The sequence below is a fragment of the Cetorhinus maximus genome, chromosome 30 (genome assembly GCF_964194155.1).
Source record: "Cetorhinus maximus chromosome 30, sCetMax3.hap1.1, whole genome shotgun sequence".
NCBI lineage: Eukaryota > Metazoa > Chordata > Chondrichthyes > Lamniformes > Cetorhinidae > Cetorhinus > Cetorhinus maximus.
In genome coordinates this window covers 18,375,096-18,398,818 of record NC_135908.1, presented here as the reverse complement: position 1 = coordinate 18,398,818, position 23,723 = coordinate 18,375,096, and the positions used below count along the sequence as shown (strand labels likewise).

Genomic DNA, 23,723 nt, shown 5'->3' with positions numbered 1-23,723 from the left:
AGGGATCACTTCCATGATGGGATAAGGATGTAGAGATGAATTAGTCTTGTAGGAATTGGTACAGAAGTTCAAAAGTTCCAGTAGAAACAGTGTAGATGGGAGCCAAGCATTCACCTGGACTGAGCCCTTGTTCTGAGCTGCTGCTTGCTAGATGGAAAATGGCGGACTGATTGGCAGGACAGCAAGACAGTGTAACTTGTTCCTCCAGCTAGGGGGTCATGTCACATGACTCCCACCTGTTTATTTTAGCTTTGAAAAAGGATGTATATTCCTTTGTCTGTATTCTTGAGATTGTCAATGTTCTAACCATTAAAAATTTCAAAGGAGGTTGCTGGGTCCTTTGTCCTAGCAGATTGGTAGATTCCAGTGGCTTATGAAATATAGGTAGCCTTTGTAGAATTCACTTGGTGAATTTGATCTCTGGTTTGAACTTGAATTCCGGTTCAGGGTCTGGCTCGGGCGCTAGCCCAACTGGGGTGCTGCTAAGTGTTTTGGCTTGGCATGGTAACAGGCAGGCAGTTGGCTCCTGAACTTGAACCAGCCTTTCTGGGCCCATGTGATAGAAAGATGGCCTTCTGGAAGGGGTCTCTCCTGCATCCAAATGGGGTAGAGCTACAGTGCTGTAGCCTAGGGGGTTGTTACGGGTAATTTTAACTGCAGGAGGTAACCATGTCAGGTCACCTAGCGATTAAGCATTACAGAGGGTAATCATGGGGTCCAATCTGGTTGGGGTATGTCTGCTGGTCAGTTGCTTTGTTGGCCCTGTGTCATTTTGGACACTGCTGCCCTCTGGTGGATGGTCAGCTCCCACTGTACCTCCTGGTGGCTTTTGAATGAAGTGAGGCAAAACCCTCACACTTTCTGGGCCAATTTGGGAGTTCTTCTGGTCTCTGTTTAAATTCACCATAAAGCTGTTAGCTAAATCAATCATTGGCTTTCTTGCTGAGGCCTGTGGCTTTGGAGGGTGTGCTCTCCTTACTGGTTCCATGTCCCATGGAACACCTTTGTCCTCAAGTGGAGGTGTGGCTCCAGCTACACTCCCTTGTGGCTTTTTGAATGGACGAGGCATCTCACTCGCTATCTTCTCAAATATTTGAGGGGGGGGGTTCCTTTGTCCCTATTTAATGTCAGAAAAAGGTTTCTGCTGGTCATACTTCAGGTAAGTTCTTAACCTTTTTCTTTCCGGGCGTAATAACCTGCCTTCGCTCAGGCTCTTTAGATATGTGGGGCATTTCCCTCACTATTTCTTTCCCTGCTCTGGGACTTCTCTTGTCCCTATTTAATTCTCTGACACCCTGTGACTTGATTTTAGATTCTAGTGGCCTTTCTTGGACCTCATTTAACTTTACTGGCCTGGCTTTGGCCTTGTTACATTTTAGCAGCCCTTGCTCGATATTTATGGGTGCTATTTGACTTTTTTGGGCCTTGGGACCTTCCTCAGCTTTCTGCTCCCCTGCAGATTTCTGTTGGTTGGCGTTGGCCCTTTTTCTTTTGCTGGCTGCTAGCCAAATCAATCCCAAGGAGGATATTGATTCCTGCTACAGGTAATTCAGGGACAGCTCCTACTGTAACAGGGCCTGAAAAAAGTTCACACTCCAGGTAGATCTTATGGAGGGAGGCAAGCACAGAACCTCCTCCCACTCCACTGATCAGTGCTTTGGCTTAAAGGGAGGACTCGGAGGGGGGGTGGGGGGGAGGTTTAAGTTTCCCTCCAACATTGAGGATTCAGTGGCCCCTGTGTCCTGGAGCAGTACAATAGATCTGCTCACATTTTGGGTTGGATAGGGGGACACTGTTCCTGATAGGACAAAACTCCAGAAGCTCTCTGGGAGCTTGTCCAGCTCAGGCACACATAGTGTCATGTCTTTCAAAGGGTCAGTCTAGTAGCAAGAGTCTTTGCCTGCTCTGCTGCATTACCCATTGGGGCATCCTTCCGGCGACTACTCATCTAGAGCCCTATTAGGCCAACAGGCTTTCCATGCACTCAGGTCTGGAATGGCCTATTTTGCTGTAATGGGAACACACCAGTCGCTGGGGGTTTTCCTTTCAGGCTGCAGGGGGGTTTCTTGCACCCTTTTTTGTGGTTTCTTTTCTGGGTGGGATGCCTCTCCCATCTAGATCACCCTACTTATCTTTCCAATGTTCATGGGAATAGTTTTAAAGGGTCTGCCTGAGTTTACAGGCCTATGGGTGAGATCATAGATGCCTACTGTGACTGCTGCATCCTTGGCTGTGAGGATTCTCTGCTCCTCCAAGTGTATTCGCAGGTTGGAGTGTAGCCAATTTTTGAATTCTTCCAACAATACCAACTCACAACCCTTCATAGGTGTGTGACATTCTTAGGGATCTTATCTATTGGTTGAACCCGATTTGCTTCAGCCGTTCAAACTTAATGTCAGTTTGGGTAGGTTTCTTACGAGCGTTCTGAAATTGTTGGCGAAATGCCTCTGGGACTAACTCGTAGCCACTTAGGATGGCAGCCTTGGTCTGCTCATAATTCATGCGCTCATGAGGAGTCAGCATAGACTACTCTCTTGGGCTCTCCCTGACAGCTGCCCTTGAATTAAAAATCTCCAGATCATTGATGGCCATTTTAGCTGTCCTGCTATTTTCTCAAAAGTGGCAAAGAAAATAATTCCACTCACTCTCTTTGAATTTGGGAATAACTCTTGCATATTGGAGGGCCTCAGAGAGTGGTCCTGGGTTAGAGAGATAGGGGGTGCTACCAGGTAGATAGAGATTTTCCCTGGCAGCCTCCAGATGTCTGGTCTCTCTATCTCATTAAGCTGCAAGCTCCATTTCCAATTTTTGGAGCTGGAATTCTTCTCTCTCCCTTTCTCTCTCTTATTCCCTTGCTCTCTCTTTCCTTTCTCTCTCCTGAAATTCTAGCTGCAATCTGAGCTTTTCCAGCTTGACATTGGCGAGGGGAGGGGATTCAGAGTCATGGCTGAGGTCTACATCTAACCTTTCTACCAGTAACATGAGGTCCAAATGTTCTAACAACAACTAGAATAGTTCATTTCTCTTCACTTCACTGGGCAATTTTAACTGTACCTCCCTAGCTACAACTTTCAGCTGTTCTGTGCTAAGTGCTAAGGGCTGCCAAAGTTTCACTGTTCAAATTTCTTTGTTTGATCCACAGACGGGCATCAAAAATTGCCATTTTCGTAGTGTTAGGGAAAAGGAAATTGCTGTGTTAAGTTACTTGTGTTAAAAAAAGCATTCCAGCCACTGGGATTTCCCCTTCTGCCTTCCAATTGACTCTCATCAGATTTGGTTCATCTCTCAACTTGGACTCTGGTCAAATTCAAATGGGTTATCCCAGACCTGAGCTCCCAATTTCTATTACGGGCAGGAGGATATTTAATTTAAACAGCCTTGATTTCTCCTCTCACCACCTGTCCGTAAACAGAAACATAATTTGATTTTAATTTCCTCCTTTATAAATTGTGGCGTATTTCCCAACTCCTCAGTTTTGGTGTGATCCAATTTCTATTAATGACCCCACAGCAAACTCGAGATGGGGTATGCTTAGAGGGCTAGTTTATTGGCACACACTCAAAATGTGGGGAGGGGGGGGGGGGTTGTCACTACGTAGCCTTGTGTGCATTCATACAATAAAAGATGGATAAAAGAAAAAAGATTTACAGGGCAAAGACCACAGAATAGAGAATTATTGTTTCACGTGAGTCCAGAATCAAAGTCCAGTGGTGTATTTTTTCACAGAGCTCAGCAGGATGAAGATTGATGCTAGATAATTCACTTTTCCAGTAGGGATGACTTCCATGATGGGATAAGCATGTAAAGATGAATTAGTCTTATAAGCGCTGGTACAGCAGTCAGAGGTTCCAGTAGAAACAGTGTAGATGGGGGCCAGGCATTCACCTGGACTGAGCCCTTGTTCTGAGCTGCTGCTTGCTAGATGGAAAATGGTGGACTGATTGGCAGTACAGAAAAACAGTGTACCTGGTTCCTCCAGCTAGGGGGTCATGTCACATGACTCCCACCTGCTTACTTTGGCTTTGACAAAGGATGTATATTCCTTTGTCTAGACTCTTGAGATTGTTAATGTTCCAACCATTAAGATTTTCAAAGGAGGTTGCTGGGTCCTTTGTCCTAGCAGATTGGTAGGTTCCGGTGGCTTATGAAATGTAGATGGCCTTTGTAGAATTCACTTTGAATTTGATCTCTGCAGCCACAGGGGTCATTAGCATCTCTTCAGAGATAACGAGGTGTCAGCTTCTCTGAGGTTGTCAGAAAGTTCATTTTGTTCAGGGATACAGGCAGACATAGCTTCAGTCTTTTAAAGGTCTTTGTCCAGTTTAAAAAATTTTAGGAAGTAGCCACGTTGATATGTGTGCGTATATATTATATATATATATATATATATATATATATATATATTCATTTCATAAAAATATAGTGTGAGGTCTTAGCTCCGTCACAGCCAACATGGCAGGAATATATCCGATTCAGTTTATTGTATTTTTTAGAAAATAACTCAGTAAGAAAATAATCAATCCATTTTAATAGTTACAAATCATTAAACTGTGCAGTTTTAAAAAAACTTTCTTCTATGCCATGCTGAGATATAGATCTAACAAGTACAAGAGCAGGCATTAAAAAAAGACTATTTACTTCTCTATATATTTTTAAATAAATTGAAGGAATCTATTGTTAACAGATCATTTTACAAATTAAGAAATAGTTCCATGATACCTTCACAGCTGATCAGTTGATCATTATATTGAAACCCCATGGGACATTCACATCGGAAGCTTCCAAGTTGATTAATGCATACACCATTAGCACAAATACCAGGAATCCAACGGCATTCGTCAATGTCTGCAAGGAAGTATATGTACAGATTAAATTTGTAAACACGTTTATATATAACATGTCTAGCTATATTTTTCTCTGTTTGCTAACATTAGCAAAATGTTGGTGCAACTTTGTACAGGACATTAACTCCTGGGTGAGTTAGAATGCTTTGAATATTCCAGTACCAGCTTCAATGGAGATGAAGGCAGATTTGAAAATGAATTGGAAATTCTTCCAGTCACAATGGCAGAATTATGAAATTGCCACAGAGTTAAACAAGAATCCTGAACAAATAAGAGTAGCAACTCTGTTATTAGCGCTGGGGAAATACAGCTACAAGCTGTATTGCACCCTAGACCTCAATGAGGAGCAGAAAAGGCAGTCTTGTGAAATTTTTGAGGTTTTGAAGACTCGCTTTTAACCTTCTACTCACGTTATTTATGAACATTACATGTTCAAAACTGGAATTCAGGAAGAGGGGGAGAATATTGATCAGCACATGACTGTACTAATCTAGCTGAATCTTGTGAGTTTAAGCAATTGAACCATGATCTGATTAGAGATAGGATTGTCTTAGGAACAAGAGATCTTGCTGCGAGAGCATGTCTGTTGAGAGAAGAGAAACTGACTCTTAAGAAAGTTACTGACGTGCAGAAACTGTGAAGAGGTCAATTATCAACTGAAGAGTGCTAATGGGAGAACTGACGAGGGCTTTGCACTATCCTGCAAGGCAGTTCAGGCCACCCGAGCACTAGAAAATGTAGAGAAGGAAGAACTATTTACAGAATGCCAGTAGAAAGGTTAAAGCCAGAGAGTACTGCATGTAAATGTTGCAGAGGACACTACAAAAGAGAAAAGGAAGCATGTCCAGCATGGGGAAAGCAGTGCTCTAACTGCAAGAAGCTGAATCACCTTGCATGCAAGTGCTGGAAAGAATAAAAGCAAGCCTGTAAAGATGGTTGTTGGAGAGATGTTGGACGATGATTCTGATGAATCATTCCACATCCTAGAACAGGTTGGCACCATCAAATATCAAAGTAAAAAAGGGTTTGTGGCTATTGGAATGATGACTGAAGAAGGAGAGCATCAAGTTAATGTGAAATGTCAGATAGACACCGGTGCTACGTGGAACATTATGGAACATTTGCAGACCTGTGTGACGATGCTCAAGACGGTGACCTGAAAATGAAGTCCTCGAAGGTAAAGTTGAGGCTTTATAATGAAATGATGCTCACCCAAGAGAACAAACTAAGCTGACAGTCCAATGCAATAAGAACGAAGATGAGCTACAGTTCCAGATAGTAGACAATAAACAAAAGCCCGTCATCTCAGCTGAAACAAGTCAAGAGCCTGGGCTGGTAACCCTGCATGTACCAGAAGAGATTTGCAGTGTTTCGCATGACACCAAGCCATTGACTGCTGAACAGTTCCTGACAAATTACAAAGATGTTTTCAGAAGTTTTGGACGTCTTTCTGGTGAATGTCATCTTGAAGTAGGTGGGAGTATGAGAACAACGCAGTATCTTCCAAGGAGAGTTCCAGCTGACCTAAAGTCCAGCCTTAAAGACAAGACAGAGGAGCTTGAATAGATGGGAGTAAATTGTCTTATGAGGAAAGGCTAGACAGATTGGACTGGTTTCCAATGGACTTTAGAAGAGTGTGGGGTGACTTAATTGAAGTATATAAGATCCTGAAAGGTATTGACAAGGTGGATGTGGAAAGGATGTTTCCTCTGATGTCCAGAACTAGGGGGCACTGTTTTAAAATTAGGGGTTGCCCTTTTAGGACAGATGTGAGGAGAATTTTTTTCTCTCAGAGGGTTGTGCGACTTTAGAACTCTCTGCCTTTGAAGGCGCTGGAGGCAAGGTCATTGAATTTTTTTAAGGCAGAGGTAGATAGATTCTTGTTAGGCAAGGGAATCAAACGTTATCAGGGGTAGATGGGAATGTGGAATTCAAAATACAAACAGATCAGCCATAATCTTATTTGAATGGCGGAGCAGGCTTGAGGGGCTGAATGGCCTACTTCGGCTCCTATTTTGTATGTTCATAAGAAAGTGACAACTCCTACATACTGGATTAGCAGCATGGTAAGCTGAGAGTGTGCATATATCCAAAAGACCTTAATAAAGCTTTGAAGAGAACTCACTACCACATGTCAGCCATTGAAGAAACGTTGCTGCAACTTACCAAGAAAAAGATCTTTACCACCCTAGATGAGAAGGATGGATACTGGCAAGTGAAGTTGGATGAAAGCAGCAGATTTCTGACTACGTGCTGGATGGCATCTGGGAGTACAGGTGGTGCATGCCATTCAGCATTTCTACAGTTCCAGAAGAGTGTCAACACAGACAGCATGAGATAGTCAACGATCTTCCAGGAATGGAAGCAATCATGCATGATCTGCTAGTTTATGGATGTGGGGACAGGATGGAAGAAGCCATCGCAGACCATATTCAGAATCTAGTGAGACTGCTAGACAGAGCTTGACAGTTGAATCTGAAGCTGAAAAAGAAAAAGCTGCAACTGAAGATCACTTAAATCAAGTACATAGGTCATGTACTGACGGTGAAAGGGCTTCGCCATAATCCTGATAAGGTGTGAGTTGTAGCAGAGATGCAGCAATCAAGAGACATGAAGGCAGTGGACAATGATTTGTTGGATTTGTGAACTGCCTGGCAAAGTTCTTGCCCAATTTGCCATCAGGGTGTGAACTTCTATGCAAGTTCACTGCAAAGGATGTTCAGTGGTATTGGCGTACAGAAGCAGCAGCAGCTTTCACTCACTTCAAACATCTAGTGATGACAATGCCAGTGCTGAGGTATTGAAATGCCAGGGAAACAAGACTTGGAGTCGTATACAGCAAGGACAATCAGCTGCATTTACATCCAGAGTGTTAACGAAAACCGAATGATGCTTCACACAGATTGAGTGCTTGTCTGCTCGTGAACATTTTCATCAGTACCTGTTTGGGAGACAGAAAGTGATGGTAGAGTCTGACCACAAGCCACTTCAAAGCGGTTTCTCAAACCGCTTCTATGTTCTCCGAAGCACCTGTAAAGGATGTTACTTAATTTGCAGAGATATCATTTGGAAGTGAAATACAAGCAAGGAAAGCAGATGTACATCACTGGCATGCTGTCAAGAGCTGCACTCCCTTTGAAGGAAATTGATGATGCTACTTGTCAGGAAGATGTACTTTATGCCAAATAATGTTTTTGAATTCACTGGCTAGAAAGCTGAATTGAACTTTTAAACAGATTTTTAAAAACAAAGACACTAAAGTGATCTGAGCTCAGCTCAAAATGGCTAATTCCAATTTGCATTACTATATGTTCCACATTCCAAATCATTGGAATGGAGTCAGTCTGTCTGCAAAAAACCATCAAAGACTCATGTGAAGGACTCACAACTCTTGTCTCATTAGCAACACGTCAATAGCAATCATCTGAGGTATTCAACTTCTGGAAACCAACATTAAGACTAATCGCTTGGACAATGGGACCCGGGCTAAATCAGCTTCCAGACATGAACTAATCAAGTCCCCTTTGGAATACATGGACAATGTCTTTTCTTTGAATCATCCCGGCAATTGGAGAAGGAAGGTCAAATGACAAATCAACTCTTTGTATGTTTTAAGCACATGTTTTCTCAGCAGAACTGATGTCAAGCAGTTTAGGGAGAAGACCCAAGTGGGGTCCCTCCTGGCTCCTTTTTTCACTAATCCACCTGGTAAGCTTCAAGTCCTGTTTGCTGACTGATCATCCAGGGATGCTTTGCTACAGACAAAGATTCATTAAAAGAATCCAACTAAGCACTACCATCTCCCAAAGAACAACCAACTCAGTCACCTACATCTTAAATTGAAAGCCTCAAGACCATCGACTTCAACCTGAAGCCAGCCAAACTACAGACTGTATACTCTTTCACTTTTTTATGGGCTCTAATTTGGCCAACCTATCCTTCCCTACCCTGTAATCTTTATGCGTATGGACTTAAAAGTATGCGAGAGCTGGGAAAGGAGGCATAAGATTCTGTCCAAGGTCATCGCCAATCGGGTCAAATCCGCTCTGGAATTGGTGATTCACCCTGACCAGACCTGCACTGTGCCAGGCAGGATGATCTCTGACAGCCTCGCGCTGCTCAGGGATACGATTGCCTATGTACAGGACAGGGGTGTGGATACCTGCCTCATCAGCTTGGATCAGGAGAAGGCCTTTGACAGAATATCGCAACACCTACATGGTGGATGTGCTCTCCAAAATGGGGTTTGGGGAGGGAATTCGAAATTGGATCCAACTGCTCTACACTAACATCAGTAGTGCAGTCTCAATCAATGGGTGGGAAACAGATAGCTTTCCGATTAAATCTGGAGTCAGGCAGGGCTGTCCTCTCTCGCCTGTTCTTTTCGTGTGTTGCATAGAACCCTTTGCCGAGTCCATCAGGAAGGATCCGGGCATAAGAGGAGTGACGATCCCAGGCAGTGGAGGCACTCAGGTAAAAGCCTCCCTGTACATGGATGATGTCGCCGTCTTCTGCTCGGATCCGCTGTCGGTGCGCAGACTGATCCACATCTGCGACCAGTTCGAACTGGCCTCGGGAGCCAAGGTAAATCGTGGGAAGAGCGAGGCCATGTTCTTTGGGAACTGGGCTGACCGATCCTTTGTCCCCTTCACTGTCAGGGCTGACGGCCTGAGGGTGCTGGGGATATGGTTCGGAGGGACCAGGGCATGCGTTAGAAACTGGAAGGAGCGAGTGTCTATGGTGAAAAGGAAACTGGGCATGTGGGAGCGACGCTCCCTCTCCATTGCGGGCAAGAACCTGGTCATCAGGTGTGAGGCACTCTCGCTGTTGCTGTACGTGGCGCAGGTCTGGCCCATTCCACACTCCTGCATGGTGGCGAACACTCGAGCCATCTTCTGCTTTATCTGGAGGTCAAAAATGGATCATGTCCGCAGGGACGCGATGTACAAGCCTCTAGATAAAGGGGGAAAAAACGTGCCCAACATCGCCCTCATACTGATGGCCACCTTTGTGTGTGGCTGCATCAAGCGGTGCGTAGACCCTCAGTACGCAAACACCAAGTGTCACTATGTGCTGAGGTTCTACCTGTCCCCGGTGTTGTGAAGGATGGGTCTGGCCATGCTGCCGCAGAACGCTCCAAGTAGTTGGACCGTGCCGTACCACCTGTCCCTCGTGGAAAAATTTATGCAGAAAAACACCTTTGACCACAAGTCCATCAGGCAGTGGTCAGCACGTAACGTCTTAGAGGCCCTGAGGGAAAAGGAGAGGGTGGATCCTGTGGGATGGTTCCCCGAGCAGACTGTCAAAGTCATTTGGCAGAATGCCTCATCGCCAGAACTTTCCAACAAGCACCAAGACGTGGCTTGGCTGGTGGTGAGAAAGGCCCTCCCCGTCAGATCCTTCCTACACGTCAGGAGTCTCACCCCCTCTGCACGTTGCCCTCGAGGTGGCTGTGGTGGGGAAGAGACCGTTGTTCACCTCCTTGTGGATTGTGCCTTTGCAAAGAAGGTCTGGAGAGAGATGCAGTGGTTGCTGTCGAGGTTCATCCCGAGCAGTTCTGTGACACAGGACTCTGTGCTCTACGGGTTGTTCCCAGGGACACACACCGAGACAAACATCAACTGCAGCTGGAGGATCATCAACTCGGTGAAAGACGCGCTTTGGTATGCCCGAAACATGTTGGTCTTCCAGCACAAAGAATTGTCCCTGACCGAGTGTTGCGGACTGGCACAATCCAAAGTCCAGGACTACGTGCTGAGGGACGCACTAAAGCTTGGGGCAGCTGCCGCAAAGGCGCATTGGGGAAGGGTCGCTGTCTAAGACCTTTCTGCCGCAGCGCACCGAGGGGCTGGGAACTGTTTAAACCCCCTCGGGCTGTACAGCTCAAAATGAAAGACTGTAAATGATTGTAATATTGTTTGTACTGATGCACCTGGTGATACATTTTGTAAAAGTTGAACCGGATTGTACCCTTGTAATGGTGTTTTTGAAATGGTTTGGAATGTGGTTGAAGATATTTTATGAATAAAGTAAATTTTTGCAAAAAAAAAAAGTCCCGGAGGCAGTGACCACCATCTAGAACAGTGGGCAAAAAGAGGACCAGGAGGCATTCAACAGCACCTAGAAGAGCAGGCAAAAAGAGGACCCAGAGCAGTAACCATCACCTAGAAGAGCTATCTAATCCAGTGCAGTCTGTGGCTCGACAGTGGAGTGGCCATGTTCAGAGAGAAAGCAAAGCGTAACATCACAGGAAAACAGATAAGGGATTGGTAAGTAAATATGCTGATGACATAAAGATAGTAGGAAAGTAAGTTGTGAAGGGGACATAAGTATTCTGCAAAGGGACATTGATAGGTTAAGTGAGTGGTAAAAAAAAATGATCAGATGGAGTATAATGTGGGAAAATGTGAACTTGCCCACTTTGGCAGGAAGAATAGAAAAGCAGGAAATTATTTAAATGGAGACAGATTGCCGAACTCTGAGGTACAGGGGGATCACAGAAAGTCAGCAAGTGATTAGGAAGGCAAATGGAATGTTGTCGTTTATTGCAAAGGGAATGGAATATAAAAGGATACAAATACGTTAGAAGCAGTTCAGAGAAGGTTCACTTGACTGATATTCGGTATGGGGAGGTTATCTAATGAAGAAAGATTGGACAGGCCGGGCCTGTATCCTTTGGAGTTTAGAAGATTGAGAGGTAATCTCACTGAAACATACAATATCTTGAAAGGGGGGATGCTGAAAGGCTGCTTCCCCTTGTGGGAAAGGCTAAAACTAGGGGACACAGTTTAAAAATAAGGGATCTCCCATTTAGTTCAGAGATGAGAAGAATTTTTTCTCTCAGTGGTCCGTGATTCTTTGGAATTCTCTTCCGCAGAGAGCAGTGGAGGAAAGGTCAATGAATATTTTTAAGGCAGAGGTAGATAGATTCTTGACTAACAAGGGAATCAAAGATTATCGGGGGTAGGCGGAATGTGGGGTTGAGGCCACAATCAGATCAGCCATGATATTACTGGATGGGGGAATAGGCTTGATGGGCCAAATGGCTTACTTCTGCTTCTAATTCGTATGTTTGTATGCAAGTTGGTGCATATTTTATTATTTTACTTAGATTGGTTTAAGTATAATTATAACCTCTTTCTTGGTTAAACTCAAGAAAACCTGCCTTATTGGTTATTTTATGATCGCAGCGCATAAACAGTTAAGTACTAACTGAATTGGCAAGTATAGCCTCTCCAAACAAAAAAAAACCTATTGTGGTCAAAGAAGAAAAGGGCAAAGAGGAGAACCATTCGACCCCTCCCCACCTGGTCGTAGCATATTACAGTATGTGAAATCTTCTAGATTCAACGAGAAGAAACAGCACGATATGCTCTGGAAGTCACCAATCCAACATTAGGCGGAATTTTCTTATCGCACCCGCGGCGGGTTTTGTGGCGGCTGGAGCAGAGAATCCAGTGGTAGGCAAAAAGTCAGAAATCCACCAGTGTAAAAACAGTTTGCAATTCTCCAAATGGCGGGTTGGTTATCCCGCTGGCTAGTGATGTGAATGCATTTACATTCATTAAGATCTCATGAATGCTCATTAAAACAGCTGCTCGCCGGAATCTTGTCAAGCCTTCTAATCTTGCGTCACGTCAGCGGGAAATTACGTCAGCCTCAAACCCGTTTGAAAAGGAGGGTGTGCACAAGTCGGGCTTCAGTTTGCCTGTAACTTTGAGGTGAGTACAACATACATAGCCTATCTGCCATAGTGCTGCGCCGGTCTTGTTGTGATGAATGCCATACAGCTGGGGCTTTAGGGTTAGTCTGTCCTGCTCTTTGGCTACGTTGTCCCAGAGAACACGACTGTGCTGTGGTACTCATGCAGGCCTCTACTTTCAGACAGTGGTCAGTACTGCAGCGGGGTTGGACAGTGCAAGGGTCTTCTACTCCGGTGGCTGAGACTGTTGTCCACAAGGGCACCACTGTGTAGTGGTAGTCAGGCAGAACTGCACTTTCAACCAGGGGTAGGCTGTGAGGCAAGGGTGGGGATGATGAACACAAGGTGGGCAATGGAGAAGGAAGGCTGTGTAATGGCAGTGAGGGGGGAAGAGTGAACATGAGCGGGCCTTTCTGGGGTCACTCTCTAACTTGTTGCCGCAAGAGTGAACAGGAGTCTGCTCAGAAAGAAAGGAGGAAGACCTCCTTGCGATGAAAGCCATTGAAAAAGGCCAATGGCTTTGTTTACATCACAGTCGCTGCATCTCAAGAGTAATGCATAGGAATTTAGAATTTGGGAATGCAGCAATAGTGAAGGAGGCATAGCTGCATCATATATGGCATTCCATCAATGACGGTCTGTCACGTGTTCACCAGATTTGACATTCCTATTGGGCCAAAGGGCATCCACTCATTGACCCTGAGTATCTGATTGGTCATTAATATGTCATATCGGAGATTGGAGCACAGAGCTAAGTTGGGTCACTCATCATAATTAAACCTTAGCATCCCATGCAGGGCTCAAGACGTTACATATCTGTGATACCATATCAGCCACCTCGATGTGTGTGCTAGTGTCTCAGGGACAATGCAGCCACCATGCAAGTAGAGCAGGAAAAACTATGGACCCTTACAGTTTCCATACGTTTCATCTTCTGAGTTTCATTTTCTTTCCCCTTGAATCATTAATCCCTTCAATGTTTTCTTTCAGAGAGGAGGCCAAAGCACATATGGATCCAGGGCTCAATGCTGCCTTTGTCAGGGTCCTAAATGCAATGGAGGAGGCGAAGGAGGGAAAGTAGATGCTGCACTCAGCTCCAGCAGGAGGCCACACTTGACAGACACAGTCAAGCAGAGCCAGAGCATGAACAGGAATGTCAGGAGAAGCCCAGGCAACGGAGGTGAATCGCCAGACTTAGGGTTTATTGTGGAAGAGTATCCTATTTACAAATGAGTAAGAGGCAATGCCGTGCACATCTGCGCTTGTCCCGAGCTCTGGTACATCACATATGCCACATTCTTCGTGAAGACCTGATGCCACGTGGAATTGGAGGGCATCCCCTGCCAGTGGCCTTGAAGGTGACTGCAGCGCTCTATTTCTTTGCCTCTGGGTCTATCCATGGATCCACAGGGGACCTGTGCGGCACCTCTCAGTCTGCAACACATGATGCATAAAGGAAGTCACAGATGTCCTTGATAAGAAGGTCCATCATTATGTCAGGTATACTCTGGACAAAGGTAGCCAGGCTGCGAGATTCACTGGCTTTGCTGCCATCTCAGGCTTTCTAAGGGTACAGGGTTCAATAGACTGCACCCATGTGGCTATAACGGGCTCAATGGCAGCAGCCCCTAATGTTTATAAACTGCAAGGGCTACCATTCCATCGATGTACAACTGGTGTGTGATCATCAGAAGCACATATTGCATGTTTGCGCATGATACCCTGGGGAGTTGCTGTGGCTCCTACATCCTGAGTCACCCCCTGGTACCTGAGATTTTCAAGGAGCCATTACCTCTGCAGGGATGGCTGTTTGGGGATAAGGGATACCCACTGAAACGTTGGCTGACGACACTGGTGCGTGCCCTCAGAATTGTTCTGAGGAGAGGTACAACGCTGTTCACTGCTCCACATGCTCCCTTATAGAGCGGACCATAGGGCTTCTGAAGATGTGCTTCAGATACTTGGACTGCTCTGGTGGCTCACTACAATACACTCCTGATAGCGTTTCCCACATCATCGCAGTGTGTAGTGCCCTTCACAATCCGGAAATGCAAAGGGGTGAACCCCTGGCAGAGGATGAACTGGGGGAGGATGAGAGCTCATCAGAGAATGAAGAGCCAGAGGCCCAGGAACCTCAGGAGGCTGCTGAGGGTCGGTATGAGCACGATGATGCCATGGAGGAAGGAAGATGTGGGAGACGTGTCCATGATACATTAATTGCTGTCAGGTTCCAGGAAGAGTAAAGTTAAGTGGCCACATCTCTCCTAGTCCTCAATGTCATTCCCTTTCATCTCAGCCACTTGAAAACGAGAATGAGTCCTGCATCCACACTTGTGCATTCTGGCCTCATGAATCGCCAGCCATGATCTCTGCTTTGGTCAGTGATGCCCTGTGAGTGAGCTCATTCTGAGAACTGAAAGTAAACAGAGGAACAAGAGTGATGTGGGAGAAGACTTTGCCGCCATCTAATGATGCAAACACTGATGCGATTCAAGTGTGGATATGCCTGGGAATCTCCTCCCCCAGTGCATGTCTTGTCTTCTGCCACTACCACTGAGGAGACACAAATGCTGCTAGAATATCAATGCTGATAAGCTGCCCTCACTCAATGCTGTTCCTTGAGGAAAAAAAGGTTAGAAACGCTTATATTACACACTACAAATAAAGATTTAAACACATCACCCTGACATCACACAAGGGTGTGGAGATGAGTTCTATTGAGGTTGACATCACAGGAATGTTAATCTCACAGTGGGACACTATCACTGAGTGGCAGGATGGCTAAACCTCAAAATAAGAGGATGCCAAAGTACAAAATAACAATATCTTCAGTTGTCCAAAACATTCACATAAACATCAGATATATTCACAAAAGTGCAATTTCTTTACATGTATAGCACACCTGTGACCCAAAAGTAACATCAATTTTCCTAACCCTACCACTATGCCTGGGTGCAGCCCCGACATCAGCAGCAGAGGTGGAGGCAGCCTGCTGACTGCTAGGACCTGATGTCTGCGATGACCTTGGCAGACGTTCTCTGGTGGCCCAAGGCCTGGAGGGCCCCAGCCTGATAAGGGTCACCAGCTCAAGGGCAGAAGCGCCCTCGGCGGCCTGAGAAGCTGGAGTGGAATGGAGGTTTCCTAAAGCAAATAAACATTAAATAAAAACTTTATTTTGGAATTAAAACATATCCCATCTCATGTGACAGAGTCACATGAGGGGACATGTTTTTAAAATTTTTTTTATTGTCTTTATTAATTTATTTCAAAAAGCGCTTCAATCTCCCTGAGGCAGCTCGGTGCCTCAGAGAGATCGAAGTGCTCTTTTGCGTGCATGCTCGAACCGTGCGCCAGGCCCATTCTCCCTCCTCCCCCTGCCCGCACAGGTAGTGCTGAGCGCTGCCGCTCGCGATCCACGCAGGGCAGGCCTTAATTGGCCTGTCTGCGTGAAATTGCGGTTTGGTGCCGATTGCGGGTGGCAGTCGGCTTCCCGACAGCCCCCGCCCGCTCCCGCCGAGACTGCCTGATGAGGGAAAAATTCTGGCCATTATTTTTGCTGGAGGCAGTGAACACAGGAAATTTTGCTATGTTTATTCTGTCACTGATACCAATTAAATCTTTCAATGTAACTCATTATAAACTTTTTCTGAATTTCAAACACAAAAAAATCTCTTACCAACTGGTTGTCCACTTATGTCAATAATATAGCCAGGGGTCCGACTCCCGCAGAGAAACATAAAATCATCTGAAACATGATTCAGCATAGATATTGTCAATATACTATACACATCATGAATTCTAATTCTAGTTGTAAATGCCTTAACTTGATACATACAACCATACCTGTGACAGGAAGAGGACACTGCTCACATGGCCTGTTCCAAGCTTTCCCAATCATGTATGAACAGCAGCACAGCTTCTTTGTCATATTAAAGGCCAGCTCGCCATCACATGTACCATTTTTAGTGTCAAAATACTTGAAGCAGAAGCTCTTTCTATTGTCTGTAGATTAAAAGGATAAAACCTGTTACTAAGCTAAAAGGTTATAGTTAAACACAACTGAACTCAGTTGACTGAAAAAAATGTTTGCAGCTTCTTAATATCCTCCTGACTGGTTGATGAATGCTTACCCATACAGTTGTTTCCACCATTAACCTGCATATAATCTGGTGGACAAATGCAGGTATAATTTCCTACCGTGTTGAAACAAGTACCAGGACCACAAATGCCAGGTGAAGTACTGCACTCATTAAGATCTGGAACAAAGCAGATAAACAAAAGTTTTGGAAGATAACAGTAAGATTTTCTTTCTTGGAAAAATAGCAAATTGAGATCAGTGCTATAGATTTTCTCATTTCTAGCATTTCATTTTATTTAACATTACAAATACTAAAATGCGAATGGAATACAAATACCTCAATTAACACAAATAAACTGTTACACATTGGATGGATTGTTCACACTTCTGAGATTAACCTGTTTAGGGGAAGAATGATGTTGAAGCCAGGGTAGGACACAATTTATAATTTTCATACAAGGATCCTCACCAGCTATTAGCTCATATTGAAAATTTGGGCATGATAGCAATGACTCTTTGTCAGCAGTGCATATTCAAATTTTTGACATGTGTTATTGGCGGGACTCCTGGCTGGTAGCAGGATGTCAGGCAATTACAAGAAAACAACAAATTCGGCAAAATAAAAGTTGTGATTATCAAATTGAGGAACAGCATTGTTGGAAATAAAGCACTTCCTCAATCCTGGGTACTCAAGGAGGGGACATATAATGCAAGGTAGCAGTTTACCCTGACCTCAATGGAAAGGTTATATCTGGGCAGTGTATACCATGTACCAACTGCTGAAAGATCCATCCCCAGTGTCAAAATTAATTGCTCAGATCAGATGTGGCATGACCAAATACAGAATAAACCTTGTGCTACTCTGACCTTAACGCGAACTTCTGTTGGGTCTGTGTAAATTTTTCCACTTCTAAAGCAAAATTGATAGTTTGGCGTCAGTTGTGAGAAGTCGTGTGTGAGCAGCTTACACACATAGTGGGTTTACAGTATCCAATTTCATTTCATGAAGGGTCCTTACATGTTGTTGAAAGTTAGTTTATCCATGTTATTGTGTAAAGAAGGGTTTCTTCAAGCATTTATCTGAACATAATTTGGATAAATGCCTGACACAGTAATATTCCTGGCTACATGAGTGTTCGAAATTAACAATAATCAGTATCCTCTTGTTCTGGCTCTGATGTTGACACTGGGGATGGATCTTTCAATGGTTCTCCACTATGAGTAGTTATCTTTGCAAAGTGTCAGTAGTCATGGCAGAAGAGAGTTGTCCCGGTCCCTGGGAAGCCATCCTTCTAGTCACCAGGTGTCTTCAAATATGCCTGGCACTGGCTGATATGTGTTTCTGCCTGAAAGTAGCCACTTGACCGCATGATGTGCTCATCGCAGTCACACATTATATGCTCTGAAGAAGTCATACAGACTCGAAAGGTTAATTCTGTTTCTATCTCCACATATGCTGCCAGACCTGCTGAGTTTTCCCAGCGTTTTCTGTTCTTATTTCAGATGTTCAGCATTTGCAAAATTTTGCTTTTACATTATGTGTATATTTGTGGTAGAACCCTGTACTATTCATGTGGCCCACTGCATTATGGCTGATCCACATGTGTGTGTCAATCAATTCTAATGCTTTAGGGAAGTCAATTGTCTGCAGAATTGCACATGCTTGTCATGTTGCTGATCAGTGGGAAAGGAGATCAAGGTGTTGGTCTTCCTGATGAAGGTAGCAGTCACTTTTTCAGGCAACTATAGCTAGTAAACTGGCTGAACTGGTAGCCATACTCTGCTTCCTCTTAAATGACATGACAGCAGTGTATTTGCTGTATGCTGTGTTTGCTGTCAGCAGCAGTTTCCCTTTGGATTTTAAGGTGTAAGATTAGCTGTGTTTTTTTTTTATTCTTCATGGTAAGTGGGCGTTGCTGGCAAGGCCAGCATTTGTTGTCCATCCCTAATTGCCCTTGAACTGAGTAGTTTGCTAGGCAGTTTCAGAGGCCAGTTAAGAGTCAACCACATTGCTGTGGGCTATTTGGCATCTGCCATATGTAGGCCAGACCATGTAAGGATTGCTGATTTCCTTCCCTAAAGGGCATTAGTGAACCAGGTGGGTTTTTACGACAATTGTTACTTTTAGATAATTGATAATTTCATGGTCACCATCACTGAGGCTAGCATTCAATTCCAGATTTATTAATTGAATTTAAATTCCACCAGATGACATGGTGCGATTTGAACCTATGTTCCCATTAGCCTGTAATTCTGGATTGCTAGTCGAATAGGATTATCACTAGACTACTGTCTCCCCGTCTATTTCATGTGGGTGCTAGGAGTGCACTGCCTGTGTGATATGTGGAGATTGAAAATTTGTGAGCTTTCCTCAATATAATGGCCCACGTATTACTGGCCAACCACTGATATTTGTTATAATGCCAATAGCAATTTCCACACTGTGAATATCTCCTTAAAAACTAAATAAAGCATATTAAGGATATGGTAAAATCTTCTCAGTAATTTTAACTTTTAACACCCTACCATTTTTCTTTTGGTCATAGGAACTCTCAACTTTCACTTCAATGTGGAGACCAACTGTGACCTACCTGTTTCCAGGCATCTGCCATTGTCAACATTAAGTTGTCAACATTTGCTCGAAAGCAACCTTTCTTTGGCTTACCCCACTCTGCCGAAATATACAATGCTTTATTCAATGATCTTCTGCTTCCAGTGCTGAGTCTTGCTGCATAGGGTGCAGCTAGAGACAGTGCTGCAATTTTCCAATCCATGCACCTACCTGGAAAAGCACTGGGTTGGGAGTGTTGGAATGCAGAAATTACCTTATGGCCTCAACTTAGAAGGTTCTTGCAGCTGCACAGCTGAGATCAGGAACTCAGTGCAGCTGGGCATACCGAACCAGCTATTGGCAATGCATGCTGATGTTCCAGTGTAGTGCATTATCACGTTATCAGTCATTTCCATCTACAAAATCCTACATCAGCCTCTTAACTTTGAAGAAGAGCCAGTTGGAATGCATGAACCAAGCACTATTTATTCTAGATCTATTCCTACAACTTCTTCTCAAGGTTCAGATTCTGTTTGTGATCTATTTCATCCGAGAAGCATCAAACAGAAAATGGATTTATGTGATCCACAAGTACACTACCAAAGATTTTTTATAAATAAAGAATAATGAACCATAAGGAAAACATTAAAAATTATAAGTATGAATGTCAGGCTTCAATAAATATACCTTCACATACTCTGGTTTCTTCATTCAAATAGAAACCACGTGGACATTCACACTGGAAGCTCCCGAAAGTGTTGACACATGTTCCTCCTTGACAGAGCCCGGGTAATTCTTTACATTCATCAATATCTGTAGAAAGTAGTAACAGATAATGGATGTGCTGTTAACAACACCAAGAGACTGTTCACACTGTGTAATATTCAAAATGTTAGTTACAAAAAGGCATGAGTAGTTACCCTCCAATATAACTGTGATTGGGTTAGGACGAAAGCCTTCCCCTCCAGGACAAAGAGTTCTGTACTCAGCTGTTGAAAAAAGGGTTCAATGTGTTATAACAATTCAAACATAAATAGAAACTATCATTTATAAAGCTAAAGTTAACAACATGCATTAAATTGGGAGCAAATAAAACAATTTATACAAGTGGGCGAATAATTTGAATCCTGGTCACCTATCTTAAGCTTTGAACTATTACTGTTAGGTTCAGGAAAATTTCTGTCTCTGAAAAAGATACTAATTATATAACAATGAAGTTATGCAACCATAGATGGCTTCACTACTGATCACATACTATGCTTTCATCCACCATTCTTTATTTGCTCCTATTCTCTCAATTCTTTGCTGATAAATATATTCTATTGTATTTACTCTGTCTTGAGTTTAAAAGTATGCTTTTGTTTTAATTCTGCTTTCATGCTTCTACTGTCTATTTTTGGGGCGGAAATGGGATATTCCGCCAATTGGAAGCCTACATTTTTTAGACACTGAGGGCGAAATCATCCATGCCCGCGGGCGTAGGGTGTGCTTGGCTCCATGCTGGACAATATGGCAAGAAGGCCAAAAAGTGGTTTCACGACGTCATGAAACCAGTTTGCGATCGTCTGCTCAGCCTGTTGATGGCGGGCCATGTTTCCCGCCATCGGATATTGGGAACCTCGTTGTAATGTATCTGCATATCATTATAAGGCTAGCCCACTGGACTCATACCCCCCATGCTGGATCATCCGCCCACATTGTTTCACAACTGCACATAAATGACGTGCACCTGGCGAGCTGCACCTAGCTCGGGACTTCAAGGTTTGTTTGTCTATCTTGCTTCGGGCAGCACTCGCAGTCATCAGCACCAGGCTTCGCAGACAGCACCACAGCATTTTTAGGGGGGCTCATGGGCAACTCTCTACCTACCAGACCAGCTATAAGGTGGGAGTGGCTTTGTACAGCTCTCCCCCTTCCTCAAACAAGCCCAAGCCCTTTTCTTTCAGGGCCATGTCTTATTTGCAGCAGCCGTGGGCTGGAAGCACTGAGAGGTGTGCGCTCGGCCGTACTTTAAATGTGGCACCCATGGTGATGAAGCAGCGAGGTGATGATGTAGCGGGCGAGTCCAAACCTGCCCGCCATGGAAACGACATGTTTTCCGGTAATGCATAATTAATGAGGCGGGCTTGGGATCATACGGCGTGATAAATTGCCATTGTGGCCGGCAGGCAAAACGTTGTTTTACCTGCCTGCCACCGCACTTAGTGCAAATCTGGGACGATTCTACCCTGACGTTTTTATATCTAGATCATTAACGTGTAAAAACAAACTAAAAGGAATTTTATTATGGGTCATTATGATCATCTCTGGACGAGTAAACACATTTGTAGGACTCAATCCTTGTAGTTTGATCTTTTAAAAATGTAAATACGTTCTAAAGATTGGGTTCATAAAGCTTGTCACTATTTGAAACCCCAACAAGGAAATTAAATCTCATGGATACTCTCCATTACATAAGTCCTTGCAATTATAATGAGAAAACTCATACATCAAAACGGTGATAGATTTTTAAAATTAGCTCAATAAAATTATACCATATTAATATTACATCCAATAATGACATTTCTCAAATAAAGTAGATAGAAAATAGCTTTAAAGCATTTTCTGAACTCTTACATGAATTGATAGAGGGACACAGTTCACATGGAAAGCCCCAGGCTCTGCCCAAAGAACAGCAACAAGATGCTCTTGAAACTCCTACACCAATCTCATTGCTGCAAGAAAGGGTGTTATCTCCACGCAATGAATATTCCAAGAAGCACTTGCCCAAGCGAGGATCTATGTAATAATATGCATAATTTACAAACATTAATCGATTCTGCTACTGAAAACATTAAGTAGTTTGTATAAGGGAAATGTCTTTGAAACACATTCTGCATATTTCTCCATAGGCATTTCTAAGGTTAGCTGTGGTCCTTGAACATTATATTAGAATTGTGTTGGTTAACTGAATTACCTGGCTAATTGGTTCTTCTAGAATTGTATTTATAAATCTAATTGGGGAAGCAGGAGTTTTACTATTATCATAGTTAATATCAAAGAACTACTTAAAATTGAAAGAATGGGTCAAAAATTAATCACAGCTCTAAATTACAGCTATATGCATAGACCTGGAAAAGGCGTCCTTAAATGTTGCCAACCAGTCCAACCATTATGATAATTAAGTACATAGCTTTAACTTCTCTTTTTCAATTTTATATTCTCTATGCCATGAAAATGGCTTTTGGGGTCTAATGATGCATCCCAGGATCTCAATCTATGACAAGCTATATTGTTCCCAAATAAGTGACCTGAAAAATATATTTTTCACTTATTCTATTGTCTTGGTTCTATATGCAGTGTATTATTCCTGGCTGAGAGCTTGGGTTAATTGCCTGCTCCCAGGCTAATGGTAGTGTTGCTATGAAATCTGTATAATACCCTACCTGAAAGGTTTGACATAATTTGTGTTCAACAGCATTCATTTGCACTCATTTTATATCAATTGTGCTCAAAAGCGATGGTTTAGCTATCATTTAACACAATAGCACTCAAAACCAATCATTTAACCATTATTTGACATCAATTGCACTCAAAACCAATTATTTAGCTATCATTTAATATTATATGTACCAAAACTGACAATGTCATTAATTTCCCCAAACCACAGCACTCAAACATTTGCGATTAATAACATCACTTATTCCGACACCAAAAATATCATAGAGTTTATTTTCCATATTTCTGAATTACGATAGCTTTAAACATCATAAAACTGAGCTAACTTTAGAAAAAGCAGACCCTATTTTGATTAGGTACTTTTATGTTTTTCTTTATAACCTATAACTCGTGCAGCACAACCCTGCCCACAACCCGCGCCACACCACCCACCATCTTTCCCCTCCACCCCCCCAACATGCCGACCCACCACCCTTACCCCTACAACACTGCCCCCACAACCTTTCCCCTCCACCACCACCCCAAACCCACCAACACCCCCCAGCCCTGCCAACACTTCTCCATCACCCACGCCCCATATTGCCCCCACCCTCCCCACCCCCTCTTATTCCCCTTCCCCCTTCTCCTCTTCCCTCTCTCTCTTCTAACCCCCTCTCCCCCTCCTTCTTCTCCCCATACCCCCTCCCCTTTCTCCCATTCCTATTCCACCCCTCTCCTCTTCTGCGCCCCTTTCTCCCCCACTTCCATCTCTTTGTCCTCTTTCCCCTACCCTCTTCTGTCGCCCTTCCCCCTCCCCACTTCAGTCTTCCTTCCCCCCTCCCCTCTTCAATCCCCCTTACTCCTCCCCTCTTCAGTTCTTCCCCTCCCTCCCCTCCTCTTCCCGCTCCCTTTTTGCACCTAAGCCCCCTCCCCTCTTTTGCCTCCCACTTCTTCCCTTCCTTCCCACCCCACCAAGTGGAGTTTTCTGTTCACAAGGACGGTTGGAAACTGGAAGTGACGTTTTCTGGCCAGCCCTGGTGCAGATTTGAAGTTGGCGTGGGAACAGTGAGGACTGTGGCAATAGGGTAACTATTGGGGAAGTTGTGGGAGATTGAGAGAGGTTGGTGGGGG

General features: G+C 43.9%; 1 protein-coding gene across 1 annotated transcript in view; it reads right to left on the bottom strand.

Moving 5' to 3' along the window:
- Positions 1-23,723, bottom strand: part of LOC144670111 (fibrillin-1-like) — a 580,847-nt gene that overhangs the window by 95,947 nt on the left and 461,177 nt on the right. Inside the window, exons 37-43 of the mRNA XM_078532542.1 lie at positions 21,792-21,953; positions 20,096-20,164; positions 19,863-19,988; positions 16,677-16,802; positions 16,390-16,548; positions 16,223-16,291; positions 4,720-4,845 (exon numbers count right to left, since the gene is read on the bottom strand). Coding sequence (XP_078388668.1) covers positions 4,720-4,845; positions 16,223-16,291; positions 16,390-16,548; positions 16,677-16,802; positions 19,863-19,988; positions 20,096-20,164; positions 21,792-21,953 — 837 coding nt within the window. The remainder of the gene's footprint in view (positions 1-4,719; positions 4,846-16,222; positions 16,292-16,389; positions 16,549-16,676; positions 16,803-19,862; positions 19,989-20,095; positions 20,165-21,791; positions 21,954-23,723) is intronic.